Source organism: Mesoplodon mirus (assembly GCF_964341445.2).
Source record: "Mesoplodon mirus genome assembly, chromosome: 3".
In the NCBI taxonomy this organism is placed as follows: domain Eukaryota; kingdom Metazoa; phylum Chordata; class Mammalia; order Artiodactyla; family Ziphiidae; genus Mesoplodon; species Mesoplodon mirus.
Genome location: NC_138978.1, coordinates 178,468,700 through 178,487,846, shown reverse-complemented (window position 1 = coordinate 178,487,846; position 19,147 = coordinate 178,468,700). Strand labels below are relative to the sequence as shown.

Sequence of the window (19,147 nt, the reverse complement as noted above, 5' to 3'; positions counted from 1 at the left end):
AGATCCAAGTTTCCCAAGTGTGAAATAGACAAGAAGACTTGCCATTCAATTTTTTTTCTTTCTGTATAGGATTTGTTGGGAAGACAAAGAAGAAGTGATTGGTGCCATATACAGGTAAGGATACAAGACTGGCACTTGTCTTATCTTAGGAGAACACAACCGGAAAGGATCTTAAAGATTATTTAACCAGGAGTTCCTAACCTGAACTCAGAAAACTAAGTTGTGGAGACTTCCGGGGAAGATGGCGGAAGAGTAAGACGCGGAGATCACCTTCCTCCCCACAGATACACCAGAAATACAGCTACACGTGGAACAACTCCTACAGAACACCTACTGTACGCTGGCAGAAGACCTCAGACCTCCCAAAAGGCAAGAAACTCCCCACGTACCTGGGTAGGGCAAAGCGGAGAGATTCCCGCACAAGGGATCAGTGCCAACTGGCACTCACCAGCCCGAGAGGCTTGTCTGCTCGCCCGCCGGGACGGGTGGCGCTGGGAGCTGAGGCTCGGGCTTCAGTCGGAGCGCAGGGAGAGGACTGGGGTTGGCGGCGTGAACACAGCCTGAAGGGGCTAATGCGCCACAGCTAGCCGGGAGGGAGTCCGGGAAAAAGTTTGGACCTGCCAAAGAGGCAAGAGACTTTTTCTTCCCTCTTTGTTTCCTGGTGCGCGAGGAGAGGGGATTAAGAGCGCTGCTTGGAGGAGCTCCAGAGACGGGCGCGAGCTGCGGCTGAAAGCACGGACCCCAGAGACGGGCGTGGGACGCTGGGGCTGCTGCCGCCACCGCGAGGCCTGTGTGCGAGCGCAGGTCACTATCCACGCCCCCATTCCGGGAAGCCTGTGCAGTCCGTCACTGCCGGGGTCCCGGGATCCAGGGACGGCTTCCCTGGGAGAACGCACGGCGTGCCTCGGGCTGGTGCAACGTCACGCCGGCCTCTGCCGCTGCAGGCTCCACCCGCACTCCGTGCCCCTCCCTGCCCCCCGGCCTGAGTGAGCCAGTGTCCCCGAAGCGGCTGCTCCTTTAACCCTGTCCTGTCTGAGCGAAGAACAGATGCCCTCCAGCGACCTACACAGAGAGGTGGGGCCAAATCCAAAGCTGAGACCCGGGAGCTGTGAGAACAAAGAAGAGAAAGGGAAATCTCTCCCAGCAGCCTCAGAAGCAGCGGATTAAAGCTCCACAATCAACTTGATGTACCCTGCATCTGTGGAATACATGAATAGACAACGAATCATCCCAAATTGAGGAGCCAGGAGTCAGTGCTGTGCCTCTGAGGTGGGAGAGCCAACTTCAGGACACTGGTCCACAAGAGACCTCCCAGCTCCACATAATATCAAACGGCAAAAATCTTCCAGAGATCTCCATCTCAACACCAGCACTCAGCTTCACTCAATGACCAGCAAGCTACAGTGCTGGACACCCTATGCCAAACAACTAGCAAGACAGGAACACAGTGCCACCCATTAGCAGAGAGGCTGCCTAAAATCATAAAAAGTCCACAGACACCCTAAAATACACCACCAGACGTGGACCTGTCCACCAGAAAGACAAGATCCAGCCTCATCCACCAGAACACAGGCACTAGTCCCCTCCACCAGGAAGCCTACACAACCCACTGAACCAACCTTAGCCACTGGGGACAGACACCAAAAACAATGGGAACTACGAACCTGCAGCCTGCAAAAAGGAGACCCCAAACACAGTAACATAAGCAAAATGAGAAGACAGAAAAACACACAGCAGGAGAAGGAGCAAGATAAAAACCCACCAGACCTAACAAATGAAGAGGAAATAGGCAGTCTACCTGAAAAAGAATTCAGAATAATGATAGTAAAGATGATCCAAGATTCTATTTCCAAGATCCAAAATCTTGGAAATAGAATAGACAAAATGCAAGAAACAGTTAACAAGGACCTAGAAGAACTAAAGATGGATCAAGCATCGATTAAAAACACAATAAATGAAATGAAAAATACTCTAGATGGGATCAATAGCAGAATAACTGAGGCAGGGGAACGGATAAGTGAGGTGGAAGATAAAATAGTGGAACTAACTGATGCAGAGCAAAATAAAGATAAAAGAATGAAAAGAACAGAGGACAGTCTCAGAGACCTCTGGGACAACATTAAACGCACCAACATTCGAATTATAGGGGTTCCAGAAGAAGAAGAGAAAAAGAAAGGGACTGAGAAAATATTTGAAGAGATTATAGTTGAAAACTTCCCTAATATAGGAAAGGAAATAGTTAATCAAGTCCAGGAGGCACAGAGAGTCCCATACAGAATAAATCCAAGGAGAAATACGCCAAGGCACATATTAATCAAACTGTCAAAAATTAAACACAAAGAAATCATATTAAAAGCAGCAAGGGAAAACAACAAATAACACACAAGGGAATCCCCATCAGGTTAACAGCTGATCTCTCAGCAGAAACTCTACAAGCCAGAAGGGAGTGGCAGGACATAATTAAAGTGATGAAGGAGAAAAACCTGCAACCAAGACTACTCTACCCAGCAAGGATCTCATTCAGATTTGATGGAGAAATTAAAACCTTTACAGACAAGCAAAAGCTGAGAGAGTTCAGCATCACCAAACCAGCTTTACAACAAATGCTAAAGGAACTTCTCTAGGCAAGAAACACAACAGAAGGAAAAGACCTACAATAACGAACCCAAAACAATTAAGAAAATGGGAATAGGAACATACATATCAATAATTACCTTAAATGTAAATGGACTAAATGCTCCCACCAAAAGACACAGATTGGCTGAATGGATACAAAAACAAGACCCATATATATGCTGTCTACAAGAGACCCACTTCAGACCTAGAGACACATACAGATTGAAAGTAAGGGGATGGAAAAAGATATTCCATGCAAATGGAAATCAAAAGAAAGCTGGAGTAGCAATTCTCATATCAAAATAGACTTTAAAATTAAGACTATTAGAAGAGACAAAGAAGGACACTACATAATGATCAAGGGATCGATCCAAGAAGAAGATATAAAAATTGTAAATACTTATGCACCCAACATAGGAGCACCTCAATACATAAGGCAAATACTAACAGCCATAAAAGGGGAAATCAACAGTAACACACTCATAGTAGGGGACTTTAACACCCCACTTTCACCAATGGACAGATCATCCAAAATGAAAATAAATAAGGAAACACAAGCTTTAAATGATACATTAAACAAGATGGACTTAATTGATATTATAGGACATTCCATCCAAAAACAACAGAATATACATTTTTCTCAAGTGCTCATGGAACATTCTCCAGGATAGATCATATCTTGGGTCACAAATCAAGCCTTGGTAAATTTAAGAAAACTGAAATTGTATCAAGTATCTTTTCCAACCACAATGCTATGAGACTAGACATCAATTACAGGAAAAGATCTGTAAAAAATACAAACACATGGAGGCTAAACAATACTCAATAACGAAGTGATCACTGAAGAAATCAAAGAGGAAATTAAAAAAATACCTAGAAACAAATGACAGTGGAGACACAACAACCCAAAACCTATGGGACGCAGCAAAAGCAGTTATAAGGGGGAAGTTTATAGCAATACAATCCCACCTTAAGAAACAGGAAACATCTCGAGTAAACAACCTGACCCTGCACCTAAAGCAATTAGAGAAAGAAGAACAAAAAACCCCCAAAGTTAGCAGAAGGAAAGAAATCATAAAGATCAGATCAGAAATAAATGAAAAAGAAATGAAGGAAACGATAGCAAAGATCAATAAAACTAAAAGCTGGTTCTTTGAGAAGATAAACAAAATTGATAAACCATTAGCCAGACTCATCAAGAAAAAAAGGGAGAAGACTCAAATCAATAGAATTAGAAATGAAAAAGGAGAAGTAACAACTGACACTGCAGAAATACAAAAGATCATGAGAGATTACTACAAGCAACACTATGCCAATAAAATGGACAACCTGGAAGAAATGGACAAATTCTTAGAAATGCACAACCTGCCAAGACTGATTCAGGAAGAAATAGAAATAGAAAATATGAATAGACCAATCACAAGCACTGAAATTGAAACTGTGATTAAAAATCTTCCAACAAACAAAGGCCCAGGACCAGATGGCTTCACAGGCGAATTCTATCAAACATTTAGAGAAGAGCTAACACCTATCCTTCTCAAACTCTTCCAAAATATAGCAGAGGGAGGAACACTCCCAAACTCATTCTACGAGGCCACCATCACCTTGATACCAAAACCAGGCAAGGATGTCACAAAGAAAGAAAACTACAGGCCAATATCACTGATGAACATAGATGCAAAAATCCTCAACAAAATACTAGCAAACAGAATCCAACAGCACATTAAAAGGATCATACACCATGATCAAGTGGGGTTTATTTCAGGAATGCAAGGATTCTTCAATATACGCAAATCAATCAATGTGATACACCATATTAACAAATTGAAGGAGAAAAACCATATGATCATCTCAATAGATGCAGAGAAAGCTTTTGACAAAATTCAACACCCATTTATGATAAAACCCCTGCAGAAAGTAGGCATAGAGGGAACTTTCCTCAACATAATAAAGGCCATATATGACAAACCCACGGCCAACATCATCCTCAATGGTGAAAAACTGAAACCATTTCCTCTAAGATCAGGAACAAGACAAGGATGTCCACTCTCACCACTCTTATTCAACTTAGTTTTGGAAGTTTTAGCCACAGCAATCAGAGAAGAAAAGGAAATAAAAGGAATCCAAATTGGAAAAGAAGAAGTAAAGCTGTCACTGTTTGCAGATGACATGATACTATACATAGAGAATCCTAAAGATGCTACCAGAAAACTACTAGAGCTAATCAATGAATTTGGTAAAGTAGCAGGATACAAAATTAATGCACAGAAATCTCTGGCGTTCCTGTACACTAATGATGAAATATCTGAAAGGGAAATCAAGAAAACACTCCCATTTACCATTGCAACAAAAAGAATAAAATATCTAGGAATAAACCTACCTAAGGAGACAAAAGACCTGTATGCAGAAAATTATAAGACACTGATGAAAGAAATTAAAGATGATACAAATAGATGGAGAGATATACCATGCTCCTGGATTGGAAGAATCAATATGGTGAAAATGACTCTACTACCCAAAGCAATCTACATATCCAATGCAATCCCTATCAAACTACCACTGGCATTTTTCATAGAAATAGAACAAAAAATTTCAAAATTTGTTTGGAAAAACAAAAGACCCCGAATAGCCAAAGCAATCTTGAGAACGAAAAACGGAGCTGGAGGAATCAGGCTCCCTGACTTCAGACTATACTACAAAGCTACAGTAATCAAGACAGTGTGGTACTGGCACAAAAACAGAAATATAGATCAATGGAACAGGATAGAAAGCCCAGAGATAAACCCATGCACATTTGGTCAACTTATCTTTGATAAAGGAGGCAGGAATGTACAGTGGAGAAAGGACAGCCTCTTCAATAAGTGGTGCTGGGAAAACTGGACAGGGACATGTAAAAGTATGAGACTAGATCATTCCCTAACACCATACACAAAAATAAGCTCAAAATGGATTAAAGACCTAAATGTAAGGCCAGAAACTATCAAACTCTTAGAGGAGAACATAGGCAGAACACTCTATGACATAAATCACAGCAAGATCCTTTTGGATCCACCTCCTAGAGAAATGGAAATAAAAACAAAGATAAACAAATGGGACCTAATGAAACTTCAAAGCTTTTGCACAGCAAAGGAAACCATAAACAATACCAAAAGACAACCCTCAGAATGGGAGAAAATATTTGCAAATGAAGCAACTCACAAAGGATTAATCTCCAAAATTTATAAGCAGCTCATGCAGCTCAATAGCAAAAAAACAAACAACCCAATCCAAAAATGGGCAGAAGACTTAAATAGGCATTTCTCCAAAGAAGATATACAGACTGCCAACAAACACATGAAAGAATGCTCAACATCATTAATCATTAGAGAAATGCAAGTCAAAACTACAATGAGATATCATCTCACACCAGTCAGAATGGCCATCATCAAAAAAATCTAGAAACAATAAATGCTGGAGAGGGTGTGGAGAAAAGGGAACACTCTTGCACTGTTGGTGGGAATGTGAATTGGTACAGCCACTATGGAGAACAGTATGGAGGTTCCTTAAAAAACTAAAAATAGAACTACCATATGACCCAGCAATCCCACTACTAGGCATATACCCTGAGAAAACCATAATTCAAAAAGAGACATGTACCAAAATGTTCATTGCAGCTCTACTCACAATAGCCCGGAGCTGGAAACAACCTAAGTGTCCATCATCGGACGAATGGATAAAGAAGATGTGGCACATATATACAATGGAATATTACTCAGCCATAAAAGGAAATAAAATTGAGCTATTTGTAATGAGGTGGATAGACCTAGAGTCTGTCATACAGAGTGAAGTAAGTCAGAAAGAGAAAGACAAATACCGTATGCTAACACATATATATGGAATTTAAGAAAAAAAATGTCATGAAGAACCTAGGAATAAAACAGGAATAAAGACACAGACCTACTTGAGAATGGACTTGATGATATGGGGAGGGGGAAGGGTAAGCTGTGACAAAGCGAAAGAGAGGCATGGACATATATACACTACCAAATGTAAGGTAGATAGATAGTGGGAAGCAGCCGCATAGCACAGGGAGATCAGCTCGGTGCTTTGTGACCTCCTGGAGGGGTGGGATAGGGAGGGTGGGAGGGAGGGAGACGCAAGAGGGAAGGGATGTGGGAACAGATGTATATGAATGACTGATCTACTTTGTTATAAAGCAGAAACTAATAAAAAAAAGAAAACTAAGGTGTTATGGGCTTCAAAAAGTATGTAAATACTACCTGCTCCCCCAAATTGTATACTACGTTTTGTGTATGTGTGTTTCTCTGGAAAGAAGATAGTTTTCATAATATTCTCTAAGGGTTTGTAACCTCCAAAAGTATTAAGTATAATTTAATTAACCATTAATACTATGATCTGATTACTCAGGTAAGAATGTTATTTGCTTTTCCTTCCCAAAGTTTCTTGTTCATTAGAACTCAAATAAACAAACAAACAAAAAATAACTGATATGTTTGAAGTTGAGGGGAAAAAAAAAGATTCATGAACCCCAATGTTCACAGCAGCACTGTTTATAATAGCCAAGACATGGAAGCAACCTAAGTATCCATCAACAGAGAAATGGATAAACAAGATGTAGTACATATATATATGCAATGGAATATTACTCAGCCATAAAAAGAATGAAATATTGCCATTTGCTGCAACATCGATGGACCTAGAGATTATCATACTAACTGAAGTCAGAAAGAGAAAGACAAATATGATATGATATCACTTATATGTGGAATCTAAAACATAATACAAATGAATCTATTAATAAAACAGAAACAGACTCATAGACATAGAAAATAAACTTATGGTTACCAAAGGGGAGGGAGAGGGGGAGGATAAATTAGGAGTATGGGATTAACAGATACGACTATATATAAAATAGATAAGGAACAAGAATTTACACAGGGAACTATATTCAGTATCTTGTAGTAATCTATAATGGAAAATAATCTGAAAATATATTTATATATATAACTGAATTATTTTGCTGTATACCTGAAACTAACAATATTGCAAATCAATTATACCTCAATTTTTAAAAAATGAATTGCCCATTCAAAAATTTTAAAAAATGGAAAATGAAGGGCCTCCCTGGTGGCGCAGTGGTTGAGAGTCCGCCTGCCGATGCAGGGGATGCGGGTTCGTGCCCCGGTCTGGGAGGATCCCATATGCCGCGGAGCGGCTGGGCCCGTGAGCCATGGCCGCTGGGCCTGCCGCTGGGCCTGCGCATCCGGAGCCTGTGCTCCGCAACGGGAGAGGCCACAACAGTGAGAGGCCCGCATACCGCAAAAAGAAAAAAAAAATGGAAGATGAAAAATCCACATGGAAGAACACCTTGATTTCACAGGTATGCCTGCCCTCTTCTGAAAACTGCATTGTCTGATATTTCCTCCTGGGATTCTCCCAAGGCTTTTTTTTTTTTTTAATTTACTTACTTTTGGCTGTGTTGAGTCTTCGTTGCTGCGCGCGGGCTTTCTCTAGTTGCGGTGAGCGGGGGCTACTCTTCTCTGTGGTGCGCGGGCTTCTCATTGTGGTGGCTTCTCTTGTTGCAGAGCACAGGCTCTAGGCGCGCGGGCTTCAGTAGTTGTGGCACGCGGGCTCTAGAGCTCAGGCCCAGTAGTTGTGGCACACGGGCTTAGCTGCTCCTTGGCATGTGGGATCTTCCGGACCAGGGCTCGAACCCGTGTCCCCTGCACTGGCAGGCGAATTCTTAACCGCTGCGCCACCAGGGAAGTCCTCACCCACAGCTTTTAACAGCAAACCAGATAGTGCCTTTCTAGAATAACTGGTATGATTGCTTCAGGATAAACTACCTGGCAGGAGTAAGGAAAAGATATGAAAGATAACACATTAAAAACTTTTAAAAGTCCACACTAAAAAAAAAAAAAAAAAAAAAAGTCCACACTAAAGAAACATGCCTATGTGTAATGAAAATACTTGTTGATCCCCGCAAAAATCCTGTAGCCAATTCTTTTCCTTTTCTTTAGAATGTCAAAATCCACATTCAATTCAAATGTAAAAGGTGAAAAGGATTAAGTGAAAACATTCCCTCCCAACCCTTTCCCCTAGATTCCCACTTACTCTCTTAAAATAACAATCATTTCTTGGTTGTCTTTCTAAACCTATATTGTTTTTTTAAACCATATCCAAGGAAACACATATTACATATGCATTACTCCATGCCCCAGCCCATACCCAGTGTTTTGCATTTAACAGTACGTTTTGGAGATCTATTAAGACATAAAGACCTTATTTTTTTTTTTTTTAGTGTGGCATAGCATGACACTGTAAGGTTAATCGCATGTGCCATTATGTGTTTGTTTTAGTTTGTCTGAGGTTTTTTTTCCCCTGGTATGAAACGCTAATAGATATGGACTTCAAAAAACAAAAACAAAAACAAAAACAATGTAACCATAATATAACACTATTATCACACTTAAATTAACAATAATTTCTCAATATCATCACACATCTAATCGATATGAGTTAAATGATCTCATGTCAATTTTAAAAGCTTTTGACAATTTGAATTACAATCTAAATAAGATCAATACGTTGCAGTCGATTGATGTTTTTAAAGCCCCTTTTAATCTGTAGGTTTTCCCTCTTTTGTTTCCCTTGAGTTTTATTTATTAAAGCACCCAGGATGTTGTCCTATAGAGTTTCGCACAGTCAAGATCTTGCTGATTCTATCTCTATGGTGTAGTTTAACATGCTTCTCTGTTCTTTCTATTTTCTATACATTAGTAGTTGGATCTAGGGGTTTGATCAGATTTCGTTGTGGTTTTGTGTGTGTGTGTGTGGTGTTTTATTATAAGAACACCCTGTTGGTTATCTTCCTTTTTGTAATCTTAGTCAAAGTTTCTTTTTTAATGGAAAAGTGGTCATTAATTTTCAAACAAAATGTCCTCTCTTTCAGAAAGAGGTGGTGGTTCAAACGACTTCTGTGACAGATGTAAGGCTGAGCAATCACCTTGTAAGAGAAATAGTCACACAAGAATAATTCAGGCAAAACAACAAATTCCTCATCATTTTTCACCCTCAACAAGAGTGATTTCCTTTTTCTTAATTAGCTCTTAATCACCACAAGCTCCGCATTTTTTCCTGAGGTATTATTTCCAGGAGGCAGCCAAAAACGGCTCAGTGAATAAGCTGCTTTTCAAAATCAAACAAAATTTGGGCGAGTCGCCATTTATTTATGACCAAGGATCCTCGTGATCGAGCTCCGACCTTCCCCCGAGGCGCTAAAGAGCAGTCTTATTTAACTCGAGACCTTTATTTCCTTTTTCACCTTTTTCCGGCCTTGGGCACCGGCACCGCGCAGGACAGGCCGCAAGGAGCCGGGACTTGCAGTAACTCAGTCTCCCAGCCGGTCGCCGAGTCACAGCATCTCAGAACCCCCAGCCAGTGAGCCGCAGATTCCCACCCACCGCGGGGGCCTCCGCCCGGCCTGCCACGCTCCGGGGCGGGGGTGGTGGTGGTTGGCGCCGGAGGGGCGGGGCCTCGAGGCTCCGCCCCGGTCGGCGACTGCTCTACAGCTCCGCAGCAGCCAGCTGACACCAGTCGCGGAGCCGCCGCCTTCGCTTTCATCTCCGCCTCCGCCTCGGAGGATCCCGGCCCGGAGCGAGAGCCGGCAGCTGGCCCGCGAGCCGCCGCCGCCATGGGGAACCGCGTTTCACGGGAAGACTTCGAGTGGGTCTACACCGACCAGCCTCACGCCAGTCGGCGCCAGGAGATCCTGGGTGAGGTCCGGGCCCGCGCCCCGTTATGTGCGTGCGCGGCCTCCCGCCACCGGGACGCGTCTGAGGCCGGTTAAGAGTCGACTCCCTGCCGCGTCCCGACGCCCCGGCCGCCTGGCCGCGCGGGAAAAGCCGGGGGAGGTGCTGGGCCGGAGCGGGAGGGAGGGAGGGATCCCCGCGCTCCCCTGTCCCACCGCGCGCAGGCGCGCCCCCAAGCGCGGGCATGCGGTCGGGGCCAGGGTTTGCTCAGAGCCGGGTCCCCGCGACTAGGCCACCCTTGGGTAGATCCTCTCGCTTAGACATTCTCGTGCCGCCGGTCGGCACCGTTTCCTCCCCGTCCCCGTCTCCCTCCTCCCCCTCCCCCTCCTCCTCCTCTCCCTCCTCCTCCCTCTCCCGGTAGCCGGCCCCGGCAGAGCCAGGCTGCGAGCGTGTGCGCGGCAGGGCGTGGTCCTGCAGCATCTGGCGGCCCACGCGCGGCGCGGACGTTGGTCGGCGCCAGCAGGCCATCCTGCCGCCGGCGGCTGCCGCCTTGGGCCGGGGAGGGGGCTCGTGGTACCCGACCCGTTTGACCCCAGAGGCTTCTCGGGCCCGAAGGGTAAGCGTTCCAGGGTCCGGATCCTGCTGCGCTCACGGTATTCTCATTGATCCTCGCAACGAGGCTCATGCAAGAAGGGCAGATTCATATATATTTTTCATCCACCCCAGTTTTGTGGACGAAAAGGCTGAAGTATGGAAGACTTGCCAAGATTAGCCTTCTGGTCCCCTGACTGCTAGTTTAGGGCCTTTACACCAGGTTAACTAGGCCTTATTCAACTCTCTAGAGCTGTAAGGAGCTCAGCTATTTGCAGCTTCTATATTATATAGAAAATTTTCTCATCTCTCCCAGGGTACTCTTAATAGTAAGCTAGGCATTGTGTTGAGTGCTTTACAAACATTACACAATTTAATCCTCCCAGTAATTAGGTAGGTGTTATCCCTGTTTTAAAGATGAAGTAAGAGTGAATAAGTAAATGTTAGAGGAGGATTCTGATCTGGGTTAGATTACCTCCAAAGCATTGCTTTTAACCTCTTTGCTATTTTTTCAAAGATCTGGAAACTAGTGGGTGGTAAATTGAATAGGAGGAATTCTTTCTCATACACAGTATTCCCCTAGTTTTTTTTCTCTGCATCCATTTGCGCAGTGAAAAGAAAAACAAGCCCCTGATTTTTGTTGGTTATGTTAGAAATTTCATGTTTTCACAAAAAGAAAGGAGTTAACCCTTTAAAAACTTCATGTTCGAGCAGACTCTTCAGAGTTGGCTCTTGGACTGGAGTTCACCTTCTCCAGGTTGCCTGCCTCCTGAATAAAGCAACCTTTCCTTTCCAGCCAATACTTGTCTCTTGAGTCCCGCAAACAGCGGAACCAGAGTTTGGTAGCATGTGGTCACAGATCTAGTAAATGGAGGAATCTAGATTTAAACCCATATCCTTCTGACACTAGGGACTATTTTACTCTGTTAAAGAACTTTATAAATTGTTTTTAAAAAAGTTAGTAGATCCCTTTGAAATGGATTTGTTAAAATTGAATCAGTAAGTTGGGAGCTTGAACGTTTATAGTTGCCATTAAGGGTATCCTTTTAAGAGAGTTTGGTTCTTGGATGCTTTCCTTTTTAGTTTTAAACAAAATGTGTGTTTTGCAAATCACACATAGGAGATAGCATATGGTACATTTTATCTATGCCTGATCAATACATTACCTAAGAATAATCTGGTATCCATGCTATAAAAACCAACTCCTGAATACTGGAGCTTAGCTATCTATTTAAAATTCAGAAAATCAAGGAAGTAAAAAGGTGCTTGTTCATGCTTATTTCAACACTGAACCTTTTTTCCACAAACTTATCATCACTGGACCATTTCACTTGAAAAGTAAAAGGACTACATATTTCTCAATGAAAACGTCATTTTCCCTGCAGGTGTAAATAAATACTGCTCAGTGTTCCATTTCAGGGGTGGAGATGGAATACCCTCAGGAAAGGTAAAAATCTGGAGACTTGTTTAAATTATACTTAAATGATGAGATATTTCTCAAATGTATCAGGTTTTGCGGGGGGAGAAAGGCACCAGAGAACATGGATATGTTGTTTAACAACCACCATCTGTATGCTAAATTTACAAAATTTATGTACGAAATTAATGAAGGCTAGGGACTAGACCATTATTAGTGGGTCAGATAATCACAAGAAATGCTCCTTTTACTGCTGTACTTCCACAGTGAAACAGCATTTTTTTAACAGCCTTATTAAGATATAATTCACAAACTATAAAGTTCATCCTTTTTTTTTTTTGGCCATGCCGCAGAGCATGTGGGATCTTAATTCCCCAACTAGGGATCAAACCCGTTCCCCCTGCATTGGAAGCGCAGAGTCTTAACCACTGGACCGCCAGGGAAGTCCTGAAAGTTCACCCATTTAAAGTGTACAATTCAGTGACTTTTTATAGTGTATTCACAGTTTTAAACTATCACTACAATCTAATTTTTAGAAAGTTTTTGTCACCCTAAAAAGAAACCCTGTACTCATAAGCAGTCTCCATATCTTCCAGTCCTGGGCAACCACTAATCTTTCTGTTTTTATAGATTTGCTTATTCTGGACGTTTCTTATGAATGAAATCATAAAATATTTGGGCTTTTGTGACTGACTTCTTTCACTTTGCGTAATGTTTTCAAGGTTCACCCATGTTATAGCATGTATCAGTACTCAGCTCCTTTTTGTAATTTTTGTGTTTGGTGTAAGAGAGAGGTCCAGTTTTATTCTTCTGCACATGGATGACCAGTTGTTCCAGCACCATTTGTTGAAAAGACTATTCTTTCCCCCCATTTAATTATATTGGCATGCTAGTATTGATTTTTATATACTATTACAGCTTTGCAAAAATTTGGTACAGAATTACTTGGAGGAAGTTGATTTGTCTGAGAAAAATGTGCCATCTTTGTTTCATGATTTTAGAGTAACTACGAAGTGTGTGTTATCTTCTATCCTTTGTCAGACGTGTCAATTTAATCTAGTTTTATGTAAGGTAAAAATGCTGGAGCTCTAAACAGAAATAACACATTTTAATACAAAAGATTTATTACTTATCCACCAATGAATTAAACACTTGTTACTCTATGTTTGGAGGACTGCTCAAAATGCCTGTATTTTAATGAATGACTTATTTGAGTTTTTCATTTATCCCAGGGTAATTAGTTTTAGACTCAAACCTATTGAGTAATCAATAGTCAAAAAGTAACCCTCAAAAGGATTATTTTTTTTGGCCTATTGCCTACAAAATTGTTAACATTGATGAAATGAACTAATACCAACAAAGATGAGAGGTTAGGGAGTGGACACAGAAGAGGGGAAAGGAAAGAAACAAGAATAATTACCTCGAATTAACACTACCCTTATTTCTTATATATAAAACTAGACTTAAATAACTTCCTGTCTTGCATTTTAAGCTTTTATTGAATTCTTCATTTCACATTTAGAGAAAAGAGGGTGAAGCTCCTCTTCTTTTTTCTGAATCTTTTCCAGAACACTCTGAATGACCTGTCCCAAGAAAAAGGTCCTTCTTCCTTTTGCTGTCCTGGGTCAAACATACTTGACAACACACAAAACAAAAGATGTTCATTATATCTGGGCTTCCATCTCTGGAGTGCCAGGATACTGAGAAGAATCTGCATTTGCCTGTAGGCGACACTTGCCTGAAATGCAGAGATTTTTATTACTGGCCCTTTCCATAATACTTGGATATTTGCATGTGAATTCAACAAATAATCTAACACAGATTAGTATTGTTCAGTTTTAACGCAGAAAGAAAGAAAGAAGGGGGGGTGGTGTGAATCCATAGAGTTCTTTGGAAATTACCCTAGTTTCCAGGTGACTAGAAAAAGTCTACATTGGCAAAAATTTACATATCTGAATGTCTAAAAATAGGAAAATGGTTAGAAGTTACAACTGGCAACTAGAAGTGATTTAGTCATTAAAAAGGAAATTATGAAATCTAAGTATATAATATATTGTATATAATATGTATATATTGTATATAAGTATATTGCATATATAGTATATTGTATATATATTACATAAAAGTATATTGTAATAGTCTGTAATCTGTCAGACACATAGGTTTACCAGATTATGATTACCACTTTGTAAAACTTACAAATTTAATATACAAAAAATTGTTAGGAGTGAAAAGGCAACTAGATAACATGAAATCTTTACTCATTTGTGACTACCTTTCTGTTATTGTGGAGAGTCTAGATTTTGAGGCTTATTTTTTTCCGTATAAATTCTCAATTTGTTGTGACATAGTATTTAGTAACTTTACTGTTGAATACACTCCTTCCCTGTAGTAGACAAATATTTGATAAAGTCTCTAATAGAGGGCATATAATGACTTGAAGAAAGAAAAAAAATTAATCGATGTGTTAATTGATGTTAGTTTAATTATAATTGCAGAACTATTGTGCACTTTTCTCAGTCTCTGATTTTTTGCTTGTTTTTCCCTTACAGCAAAGTATCCAGAGATAAAATCCTTAATGAAACCTGATTCCAACTTGATATGGATTGTAATTTTGATGGTTCTCACTCAGTTTGTTGCATTTTACTTAGTAAAGGACTTGGACTGGAAATGGGTCCTATTTTGGGCATATGCCTTTGGCAGCTGCATTAATCATTCAATGACTCTGGCTATTCATGAAGTTTCCCACAATAGTGCCTTTGGCCAATGCAAACCTATGCGGAATCGTTGGTTTGGAATATTTGCTAATCTCCCTATTGGTGTTCCATATTCAGTTTCCTTTAAGAGGTATCACATGGATCATCATCGATACCTCGGAGGTGATGGCATCGATGTGGACATTCCAACTGATTTTGAAGGCTGGTTCTTCTGTACCACTTTCAGAAAGTTTATATGGGTTATTCTTCAACCTCTCTTTTATGCTTTTCGACCTCTGTTCATCAACCCCAAACCAATTTCTTATCTGGAAATCATCAATACTGTGATCCAGATCACTTTTGACGTTGCGATTTACTACGTTTTGGGAATTAAATCTTTAGTCTACATGTTGGCAGCATCCTTACTTGGCCTAGGTTTGCACCCAATCTCTGGACATTTTATAGCTGAACATTACATGTTCTTAAAAGGACATGAAACTTACTCATACTATGGGCCTCTGAATTTACTCACCTTCAATGTGGGTTACCATAATGAACACCATGACTTCCCCAACATTCCCGGAAAAAGCCTTCCCCTGGTAAGTAAAGGATTTGATACATGTTCTAATTTCTGATGGTTATATGATCAAAATTACTCTTGACTTGCTCATTTAAAATGGGATCTAGTATATTTCGTCCATCTGGGCTGTTCATCAAAGAAAACATCAAGAGTCCAAGTCCTGAGTTGGCCAGCCTAACTTTACAAAGAGTTCACTGTCCTGGATCCCTAAGCCTAGCGGTAACACGTCTGGTTTAGAATGTTGGGGGATCTGCAAAATTGGCTAACATGTAAAGTAATTCAGAAATAGAGAATGAATTCCCTCTGTAAAGGGAGCAAAAGTTCACATAACCTTTATCACTGTTAAACTTAGCTAAGGTTTGTGTTGGTTTGTTGTGAAATACAGAGGTCCTCCATAATCGCTCTGCAAAATAAGTGAACTTCAGTTTCCAGTACCACAGACTTCCCACAGGTGGGGACCATCTGTTTCCTGTCACATGGACTTTCAGTGTGTCTTTTGTGGAGTAAATGAAAGACAGCACATTGACACTCATCCTTTCACCCTTCCCAAAAAAGGATGGTCCTCTCCAAACTTCAGTTGTATTTTTGATGAGTTCTCTTATTAGACTTGCCGTCCTCAGAATGGATAGCTTTTACAATTCCATTACCAAAAAAATGTTTCCGTAATTCTAAAAAGGGGAAGTGGTATGATGTGTAATATCCGTTTTTTTTTATTTTTATTTTTTAGCTGTGATATAAGGGAACCATAGCTATCATAGCTATTTTGCTATCATATCCACCCAACCAAATTTTATAGATTTCCTCTTCAGTTTTTAAATGTTGACTGTCTGCAGACTCGTATACAACATGACAGTGAAATATAACGTTTGATTATTGATTGGATTGCCAATTAAGAAAAATCTAGAAAGGACATTGAGTTAGTGGGGAAATTTTGAATCTGGACCATGTAATACATAATACTGTGTCAGTGTTAAATTTCTTGGGTGTGGTAATGGTATTATGGTTTTGTCGGGGAATGTCCTCGTTCTTAGGAGACATGTATAGAATACTTAGGGGTGAAGTATTCGGGGTTAATTTTCGTGTAATGTCTGCAGCTTTCTTTCATCAAAGAAAGAGCAAAGTATGTGGTGTGTACTATATATGGAGAGAAGGAAGGTGGCCGTGACATAGTGTCAGTTGGTGGACCTAGGTGAAGGGCATATGGGTGTTGGTTTTTCTGTTCTTTCAACTTTTCTGTCGGTTTTACATTTTTCAAAATACAATGGGGGAAAACACCACACAACCGGCCGAAGACAGCTTTGAAACCGGTGTAATGTGCTAGCGCAGCGACTTTGTGTCATTTTGGCCTGAAGAGTGCGCCCACCTTTGCTTGCCTCTTCCCTGACTAGGACAGTACATTTTTATATTTTAAGAGGTTATGGTTTAAGGAGAAAGCCAGTCACCTTCGGAGCAAAATAATTAATTTTTTCCAATATAAGCCACATACTTTGACTTGTAATTTTCTTGAACAGTCCCTGAACTGTTTAGCTCAAACATTACTTGACCCAGGGCCCATGGTTCATCAGTGAGTAGTGAGTTCCCACTCCATTCCACGCTGTCTTCCTGTTGCTTAGCTAAACTAACAAATGTTCTCAGAGTTCTCTTAAGTCTTCCTTTTCCTGCTTTTTCTTTTTTTTTTTTTTTCTGCGATACGCGGGCCTCTCACTGCTGTGGCCTCTCCCGCCGCGGAGCACAGGCTGCAGACGCGCAGGCTCAGCGGCCATGGCTCACGGGCCCAGCCGCTCCGCGGCGTGTGGGATCTTCCCGGACCGGGGCACGAACCCGTATCCCCTGCATCGGCAGGCGGACTCTCAACCACTGCGCCACCAGGGAAGCCCCTTCCTGCTTTTTCTATGGTGTGCTGCAGTAGTTATGTTGCATATAACTGTCACGTAGTTAGTTAACAGGTATGTATAGCAAGGTTTCTTTTAACAGCTTTATTGAGATGTAACTCATAGATACAATTCATCCATTTAAAATTTAATGGTTTTTAGATTGTTCAGAGTTGTACAGCCATCGCTGTAATCAATTTTAGAATATTGTTAGCAATAACAAGGTTCTTTAATTTTTTCTATGTTTTTCGTGCTGTCTCTCTTCAACATCTTGGATTCTGTGTTTTTGTTTTCCTTCGGGATTTATTAGGGTAGTTTTTGTACATTTTGTTGAAGCCACAGAATTTTTTCTTACTCAGCAGTAACTACTTTTGCTTGCTCATCACACTGGCAGTAGTCCTTCTTTAAAAAGACGTTCTCAACTTGAGATGGCTGAATTGCACACTTGATAAGTGATTAATTTCTAACTGGCATGCCACAATAATTGATCAGTATTTGTAGGTTTCTTAATGGCAGGGGATCAAGTGGTGCCTTTAAACCCTACAGTGGCGGCCATGCAGTACAACACTTAAAAGCAGCAAGCTGATTGGATTGCAAGTATTTGTTGTTAAAGATTCCAGCTGCCAACTTTTACAAGTAAACCAGTATATTTAGTCCCTCAGAGCTTGTTGGAACGTCAGTAATTCTAGAGGATCAAGTATATGTTACGGCTGAAATGTAAGCTGCTTTTTGCTTAGAATTCCCAAAGCTGCTGCTTTTATTTATTTATTTATTTGAGAGGGAGGCAGGAGAAAGTCTCATGGTTTCTCCTGAGTGTGTGTGTCAGACGTTCATCTGTCATCTGTAATAGGACTCAGCACTCACTCATCTTGCTGTGTTTTCCCTTCTAGGTGAGGAAGATAGCAGCTGAGTACTATGACAGCCTCCCCCACTACAATTCCTGGATAAAAGTACTGTATGATTTTGTGATGGATGATACAATAAGTCCCTATTCGAGGGTGAAGAGGCATCAAAAAGGCAGCATGGTTCTGGAGTAAATGTCATTAAGGCCAACGGAATTCCTCTCTGAAACTCCAGAACAGCTGAGAAAGTGGAATTTTTGCATTACTAAAAAGACCAGCGATGTTTAGAAGCTGCCCTCCTACAAATTCGAAGTCTGATCTTCATGGTATCAAGAAGCTAATCTGGCTGTAAACAGTCAGCCTATCTGTGCAGCTTTACTGACAGGAAACTTGTTCATTGTATTACCACCGTGGTGGATGTTTTCACTTAGGTCTGACACTTTGTAAGCATATCATAAAAAAATAGCTTTTCAAAAGCTATTTCTAGTATGTTGTTTTCACTATAAGGATTTACTTTATTAAAGCACCTAATAAACTGAGCTGTTGATCACAATAAATAGTGTTTATCATATTTTTTTAAATTTTACTGTCTTTACACTATAACCAGAGTACTGGGGGTGAGCTTACTTTAAAATTTAAAAAGGCCTGGAAATATCTTTCACTGCAAGCCAAATGACTCATTTTTAATTTTTTCTGTTGTATCAATACATGGAACCTAAATTAGACAGTGCTGAGTCCTGCACAGCCTATTCATAAGTCAAGGCATTATTGAATTTAATCACA

General features: G+C 40.9%; 2 protein-coding genes across 2 annotated transcripts in view; one reads left to right on the top strand and one right to left on the bottom strand.

Moving 5' to 3' along the window:
- Positions 1 to 10,042, bottom strand: part of TP53BP2 (tumor protein p53 binding protein 2) — a 194,343-nt gene extending 184,301 nt beyond the window's left edge. The window contains exons 1-2 of the mRNA XM_082615459.1: positions 9,941 to 10,042; positions 8,085 to 8,462 (exon numbers count right to left, since the gene is read on the bottom strand). The gene's annotated coding sequence lies outside the window, so the exon portion shown is untranslated. The remainder of the gene's footprint in view (positions 1 to 8,084; positions 8,463 to 9,940) is intronic.
- Positions 10,043 to 10,175: 133 nt separating this feature from the next.
- DEGS1 (delta 4-desaturase, sphingolipid 1) lies at positions 10,176 to 18,921 on the top strand. The gene is made up of 3 exons (XM_082615476.1): positions 10,176 to 10,391; positions 14,928 to 15,670; positions 18,413 to 18,921. The coding sequence occupies exons 1-3, from the start codon at positions 10,310 to 10,312 to the stop codon at positions 18,557 to 18,559; spliced, it is 972 nt and encodes a 323-aa protein (XP_082471602.1). The 5' UTR covers positions 10,176 to 10,309; the 3' UTR covers positions 18,560 to 18,921.
- Positions 18,922 to 19,147: the final 226 nt, after the last annotated feature.

Coding starts and splice junctions, on each gene's coding strand:
- DEGS1 (XM_082615476.1), top strand. CDS start 10,310: ATGGGGAACCGCGTTTCACGGGAAGACTTCGAGTGGGTCTACACCGAC. Junction 10,392..14,927: donor TCGGCGCCAGGAGATCCTGG/GTGAGGTCCGGG, acceptor TTTCCCTTACAG/CAAAGTATCCAGAGATAAAA. Junction 15,671..18,412: donor CCGGAAAAAGCCTTCCCCTG/GTAAGTAAAGGA, acceptor TTTCCCTTCTAG/GTGAGGAAGATAGCAGCTGA.